Below are 7,461 nucleotides of genomic sequence, written 5' to 3'. Positions count from 1 at the left end.
GTCATGATTATATTTTTATTGGCTGACACGCCGACTCCGAGTCCTCTGAGGGGGCTTGCATGCTTGGACGTGCGCGGTGTGATCGGGACCGAAGGAAGTTCAGCATCCACTCCATACCTCAGCCTGCCAGAGGAAGCAAGCACTGCACTTACAACACACACACGCACGCACGCACACGCACACACGCGCGCACACACACACACACACACACACGCACACGCACACACACGTCCATCAGCAGGAGCGTGTGAGCAGGATCTTTCCATTGCATCATGTGCTGTTCTTAATGACAGCCGGGCGTGGCGAGTCTCTCCCTGCTGCCTCCTTCTAAAAACAGCCATTGCTCCGCCCCCTCCTCCTCCTCTGCGAGTATCTCCAGCAGCACCTTAAATATCAGCAGGGCGACGTCACCGCTCGCTGCCGAGTGACCTGTAATTACAGGCTGTGACGCCCTGCTCTGCTCTGCCCGAGGCGAGGGGCGGGATGGGCCGTTCACCTCGTGAAGCCACGCTGCGCTCACATGTGCAAACACATCCACGCAGCAGGACCCGCCCCCATCACACGAGGCGCTAAAGCCCCCTCCTGACCTGAAACGCTTATGTGCAGCTTCGCTTCTCAAAGAGCCGTTTTTCTGCACGCCAACGAGTCCGTTACCTGTGTGACACCTGCATGCAAATATTCCTGTGGTGCCTTTGAAGAGCTCGAAGAGAATCTGACGCCTCATAACAAAATCACAGCCTCGCTTCAGCTGTGCTGCAGTTAACAAATCAAAGAGTGCGCACAGTTAAAAGACGCCATCAGCTCTTCAGACTTTCACAAACGACATCATCGCCAGTAACATGTGACAGGAAACAAGTCCTGTCCTTCTAAAGCCCCCTTTGTTCTGAGTGCATCCAGAAGCCTGACGAGGGGCAGCGCTCTCCAACTGTGAGCATGCAGTGTCGTAAAGAAACAACCGCAGCAGTTCCTGCAGCGTCCAGCAGAGGCAGCAGTGAGTCAGTCTCAAACACAGTGGTCTGTGAGGACCACGTCGCCCTCTGCTACACTGTGCGGGGGATAAACTGCTTCATAACTGATGCATGTGGGTTTGTTGAGGTCTAAACCGACCAGCAGGTGGCGTCACTGCTGTGTAAATGCAGGTGTGACTGTACCTCCGTGAAGAGATGCTGGATGACTGTAGCCAGAGCCTCCACTCTTTTGTTCCCTTGCACGAGCAGCTTCCTCAGCTGAGCGATGGCCTGGTTCTTCTTCTCTGCCTGCTCTTTGCTCTGGTTCTGTTTGATGGCGTTCGTCCCGTCCGACGCCACCGCGCCTCCATGGCTGCCAGCTCTGGACGCGCCCTGAAGGCGAGACCCGGCTCTGGGGCCGGATCGTGGCCCGGTTCTCGCTTTCAAACCGAGAGTCGAGGGTCCGGCGGTTCCTGACGTGGCAGTATTGGTGGCGTTAGTGGCAGGCACTGGAGGAACTGGTGCCACTGGTGCGTTAGCATTCACGTCATCTGGTATCTACACAAACAGGAGGAAAACAGTGTGATTACAAACACGCTAACAACACGCTAACAACACGTTCACTGGTTCTAGAGTCAAACGTCTCCGTCCCTCATCGTGCGAGAGGACGAGGAGTCGTCTCAGCTGCTGAAGCATCAAACAGAAGCAACCCTGACGCCGCTGCTCGTGTCACACGTACCAGGTCGGGCGGAGGCAGCTGCAGGTTCTGGTTGTTTCCTCCGGTGGATGCTGCCGTCTGCGAGCTGCTGCCGGTGTGTGATGGCGTTTTCCCCGGCGCCTCCCGCGGCTTGTTGTTTTTATCCACTGCAAGAGAGCGACGACCTCTTAGTGTGCGGGCGGCGGGTGCGACATTCAGCATGGTGTCCACACACAGACGCACAAACACGGCTCGCACTCAAGTTACACACACAGCAGGCTGACGACAATCACACACACAGCAACACACACGCCCTGCTGCTGAAACCAATGCATCATGGGAGAGAGTGTGTGTGTGTGTGTGTGTGTGTGTGTGTGTGTGTGTGTGTGTGTGTGTGTGTGGACGTGCATTAAGGGCTGCATTACGAGACCAAAGCAATTAGAGCGAGCGATCGACACTCGTCTGCTCTCAGCGCGCTCGCTCTCCTTCCCTCTGACTGCAGATGAAGCTTCTGTGCGAGATGCCCGACGCCTCGCCACTATTCAGTGAGAGCGATCAGCCGACAGGTGTTTTCTGTAGCGGCTCATCTGAACATCTGGATCTCTCACGCGTCAAACTTTGAAAGCCCGTCAGGTCTGCGCTGACAGGCCCTGACAGCACTTCCTTAAAGATGCTGCCCTCTGGTGGCAGCCTCTGAGCAGGGCATCGCTGAAGTCAGCTGGACCGTCACCAGAACAGATCCGGCGTTCAATCTCGGACTCCGGCCTCTCGGCGAGTCGTTTCAGCTCCGCCTCATAGCGGAGGCGAGCACACCTCCCACGTGACAAACACAGCTCCTGTTTTTCAGTGTTGGCGGAGCAGAAGGTTTAATCGCTGTGTGCAGGCACATCTGCTTCACTGACACACAGATGTTTATGCTACAGGTAACCTCAGGTGGAACTGTGCCACCTCCACAAACCGGCGCCTGCCGACCAATCACGACCTCGATCTAACGGCGAGGTCACAGAGTCAGAGGGTTCACACAAGAAAGGCCGTCTGAATCTTTGCCTTTCAATAAAAATAAAAATATATAAATTATTAAGAGAGACTTGATTTGTTTCTCTGAGCTGTAAGAACTTTGTAGCCTGGTGCGGTTTTACTTTATTAATCATTTCAGAGTAATGCCGTTGCTTTAGAGTGAGGCTAGTATTGGCCTGTATTTGTAAAGCGCTTTACACAATCACAGGAATATGACCAAACCAGGATGAACTCAAACTGTACAAAGTCCCCGAAGGGCGCGCACACACACACACACACACACACACACACACACACACACACACACACACACACACACACACACACAGTGTGTTTAGCCTCTCCTTACTTTAAACAGTGCAGTATATAACCAAGTTTTTTTCTATAGCAACTGCTCGATACTGCAGCGTAACAGGAGAAAAGTCCTGAGACGCTGATGCATGCATCCTGCAGACATTCCTGAGGACTTTGCTGTTTCATGTGGCTCGTGTGTGGTGACCTGTGCGAGTGCTGCGGTGAGGGGTTTGTACCTGGAGTGTGCCGGGCAGGCATGCAGAGCCGCTGAGCCCAGACTGAGAGAGAAACCACACGGTTAGCATGCACATCACAGACACCGAGCACAGCGACGAGCCCTGCTGAGTCACGAGAATCCGCTGCGAACACGCAGCAAACAAATGCACTTTCTGCACCCCGAATTCAATTTGAGTGTCTGAAACGCTGCGACGCTGTAAACTGTAGAAGCTCACAGTCGAGCGTCACGTCAGCCTCATTATCTGTGAGTCTCGTGAGCCCTCAGCAGGGCGGTCTGTTTATGAAGAACAGTCAGAGAAGCAGCGCAGGGATGAAGCTCAGGAGGAGGAATAAAAGGGATGTGTGGGAGGAGCGGAGGCTTCGGGCCGGGCTGTGAAAATCCACCAACAGTCGTCTTCACTCTGAAGTAATCAGAGTACAGCGCTGACGGTCAAAGTTCCTGCATGTGGCCTCTGCAGAGCCCAAAGTCTAATTATCAGCAGGTCACAGAGCAGATCTGGTCCATCTTTAATGAGCCGCCTCAACTGAGCGTGTGCTGGACGACGAAGGATACCAACTGCAACCATCCTTATTCCGATGTAATCAGATTACTCTGAGGCAAAAACACCAGGTGCTGAGAGGTTGAACTCTGAATGAAACCAGCTTCCCTTCAAAGTCAACACATGATCCAACAAGTGCACGCACACCTGTTACCATGGAAACAACCGTGCAGAGCGTGTCACGAGGTGCACGCGTCCACCATCTGATATATTTACATCCAAATTAGACCCCCTGGTTTCCTAGCAACAACTTTCATATTTGTCCCACTCCATCGCCCCGAGGATGTAAAAGCAGGCTGATGACATCACTACACGCACACGCTTTAAATGTTCAAATGTAAAAACGTGCGTTATGAATAAACTCAAACTGAACGATCATCGCTGCTCACACTGCTGCATGCTGGTCAACGTCAGCACCACAGAGGCTGCTGGACATTCAGGACATCACGACGACTCCTCTTCAGAGAGGAGGAGGAGTCGTGCACTGAGACAGGACCACAGCAGCTCTTTACTCTCAGCATTTTCCTCAGGCTCTGAAATGAACGTGGCACAAAGCTCGATGCCTTTGCTTGTTATTCCCGCTCATTCGGAAGGTCAGCTCAGTCCTGCAGCTCTGTGCGGCTCCACAGAGCTGAGGAGGAGGAAGAGACTGTCAAAGCACCTCTTCATCACACACTCCCACCCTCTGGTTAGCCAGAGGAGCAGAGTCTGCCAGAAATACATCAAATGCTGCAGGAGGCCCTCTCAGCCCACAGACAGGACCAAGCTGCTCAAACACGTCTCAGAAATAATAATTTATTATTAATGTTTTTCAGGTTTCATCGTTTTTCTTTTCATCTCATAACAGAAACACAAAAATTAACGTTTCCAATCAAACTGCACGACTGAGTCCAAGCAGACTCTTCATCGGCCACTTGTGTGCCGCGGCCTGAAACGAGCCTGGCAACATCCTCTCACGTCCTCGTCTGCCGCCACATCTGGGAAACCAGCGGCCTCTGCATCGGATTAAGGCTCGCTCGAGCGGCCTCAGCTGAACCGCTGTGCGGCGTACACGGGCGCGCGCTCGCTGACTAAAGCCTGCTCTGACCTACATTTTGGGGCAGAGCAGCAGGGAAGTGGGTCTGTGGAGCTCAGACTGAAAACACGCTGCGGCCAAACACGTGCCGCCGAGCTCAGATGGATGGTCAGAGAGGCGGAGCCCAATATTTACAGAAGGACATGAACGTGGGCCAAACCGCACGATCCACATTAACGCCAACAATCAGAGACGATGAAGGGATTAACGACCCGTCGAGCCAAAGCACACAGCACAGACGAGTACGCACAGTAAGCCTGACGAGACTCTCAGGAACCCACGACAAGCCGAGCAGTCAAACCTCAGAAACGTGCACACCGAGCAAAAACAACCAACCAGGGCTCACCTCTCCTGAGCCTGAGTGGGCCGCCCCACAGGTGATGTGAAATAATCACATCCTAACATAAAAACTGCTCCTTCACATGAAACATCTCCGACGAGCTAGCTGCTCTCAAACCGCTGATGATGGGCTCTGATATTTAGAACTTTGCTGCTTTGAGCGTGGTTTACACACACCCACGGTAACCATGGTAACCCCCCCATAAAAACAAGCCTATTGTCAGACTTAAACTAAATGTGCCTGAATTCTACGCAGGACCACAGAAACACTGCTGGACTACAGACTGTATGCAGGAGATGGACCCAAACACTGCTTCCTCACCACCAGGGGGCGCCACAGGTCCCACCGTTACTCATCCAATCCCAAAGAGGATCCGTGTCTCCACCTAGAATTAAACCCGCGACCTTTCACTTTCTAAAAAGGGACGTGAAAACTACGACAGAGCACAAACTCATCAGGTCAACTGAGGTCACCGAGCAAAGAAGCTGGGAACTGTTCCCAAACCACAGGAGTCGCCCCCTGCTGGACACGAAAAACAACCTCTTTGGTTCAATATAAAATATCCACATCTGGAGAGGTGGAAGCTGTGTATTTGGGACATTATTCCTAAGATGCACATTACTGCAGCACCTCCACTCTCACCTCCACCCAGCTAACAGCCGCTCATGTACTGAGTTTGCCACCGATTCCACCGAACACTGTGCACCCGCACCACAGCCTGCACATCTGGACTTGCATTTTTAGGGCTAACAGCTCATCCAACAAAGTCTTCCTGGTGTTTTTTGACTTTGTGCATGTTTAAAGTTTGTGCATGTGACGCATCAGAGGCTGAAGCAGCTTCACTGTCGCGTTCACGTATTCAGCTCGACTTCTCTCGTGGTCAGTCGAGGTACAGAGCTGAACGACACTGAGCGCTGCTAGCATGAATGCTGACTGTTATTCACAGCATCATCAGGGATTTTTGCTTTTATGCAGCACGAACTTGAAAAGCTCCCCTGCTGCACGGACACACAGACCCTTGCAGCGTGCAGCTCCTCTTCAGAAAAGGAGGCACATTAAGAGCGAGCGCAGGCTCTGCTGCAGCCTGCACAAACACAGTGCAGCCTTTTAATGGCTGAATAAGTAAAAGCCAGATGCGTCCTGGGCTATTTCGGGTTTGTGTGTGAATCACGTGGCCGTGCCCCGTCAGGCGTGGGTATCGGGGCTAAAAGGAGCCACGGCTATTCATCACGCCATGCCGCAACGCTGGAACTGAAAGCCCCGCACGCACAGCCGTGTGCGACTGCAGCTGCAAGCCGAGCTGAAAGCCCCCACAGGAGGAGACGCGGAGGCAACAATGGCTGCCGACGCCGTGCAGGAACACAGGAGGGGCTGAGGAGGGAGGAGGGGGTGAAGTGGCCTTTGAGGCTGATCTGCCATCACACGAGTAAAGATTAGAGCTTCACACAAAGACAGGAGAGGAGGAGGAGGAGGAAGAGGAGGGGGGTGAAAATGAGTTTTATTTTGAAAGGCAAACAGTTACAGAGGCTTTTATTTTGGGTGGCTGCAGGATTAAAGCAGCTCATTAGCTCCTCTGTTTGGGTGTGGTGGCTCCAGCCTCACCCTGCCATGTGCATCTATGGTGGATGAAGGAAGGTGTGTGGAGCACATGGGATGGAAGCAGCTAACTGGGTGAAGCTGCTGATGGAGGATGAACGGGTGGATGTGGGGAGGACACGGGGGACGGAGACTGATCCAGACCTGCGTGGAAGACCACGGTGTTCTTCCTGCATCCCGACAGCAGCTGGAGGTTTCGGAAAAGTCCTTTAGCCGTCAGCTTCACGTGGAAGTTGGACAGCGACAGTCTGGGAGACCACAACATGGTTCGGTGCGAGGCGCCTCCGTCGGACTCACAGTCCTTTTCTGCACTTTGAGTTCTTCTCCTCGTCTCAACGTGTCCTGAGCGGCAGGTCACACTGACCCACTTCTTCTTTAGCGGACGGGAGAAGGAAATCCTCCTTTTCTTTAAATTTCAAAAACAAAAAATCCTCCAAAAACAGAATCTGGTTACTGCTGCTGGGATTTGTAGCCTGCATCTGCGTGAAAGCCACGAGGAAAAACAAGACGTCGCATTTTAAAAACAGATCCTGCGCTCGGTCCAGGGACGAGGACGCACGCTAAGCCGCCATCCGGCCTTCATCAAAGCCACAGAGCCGCCGCCGCGACACGAACACATGAAATAAAAGGAGCGAAGCAGAGCGGCTCCTGCACCGCAGCCAGCACGGGAAGAAAATGGCGCCAAAAATAGCAGCGAGCTTCACCGTCGCCGAGGTCAC

At 53.1% G+C, this 7,461-nt stretch overlaps 1 protein-coding gene across 1 annotated transcript in view; it reads right to left on the bottom strand.

Annotated features, from left to right (window-relative positions):
* Positions 1-7,461, bottom strand: part of LOC102299011 (microtubule-associated tumor suppressor 1 homolog) — a gene marked incomplete at its 5' end in the record, with an annotated part of 32,560 nt that overhangs the window by 13,368 nt on the left and 11,731 nt on the right. Inside the window, 2 exon segments of the mRNA XM_042227829.1 lie at positions 1,152-1,505; positions 1,687-1,811. Of these exon segments, the coding sequence (XP_042083763.1) occupies positions 1,152-1,505; positions 1,687-1,811 (479 nt within the window).

The sequence above is a fragment of the Haplochromis burtoni genome, unplaced genomic scaffold, assembly GCF_018398535.1.
Source record: "Haplochromis burtoni strain Fernald_Lab_line unplaced genomic scaffold, NCSU_Asbu1 Contig_282, whole genome shotgun sequence".
Classification (NCBI taxonomy): domain Eukaryota; kingdom Metazoa; phylum Chordata; class Actinopteri; order Cichliformes; family Cichlidae; genus Haplochromis; species Haplochromis burtoni.
The sequence above is the reverse complement of the archived record's forward strand: the minus strand, read 5'-3'. Positions and strand labels throughout refer to the sequence as shown.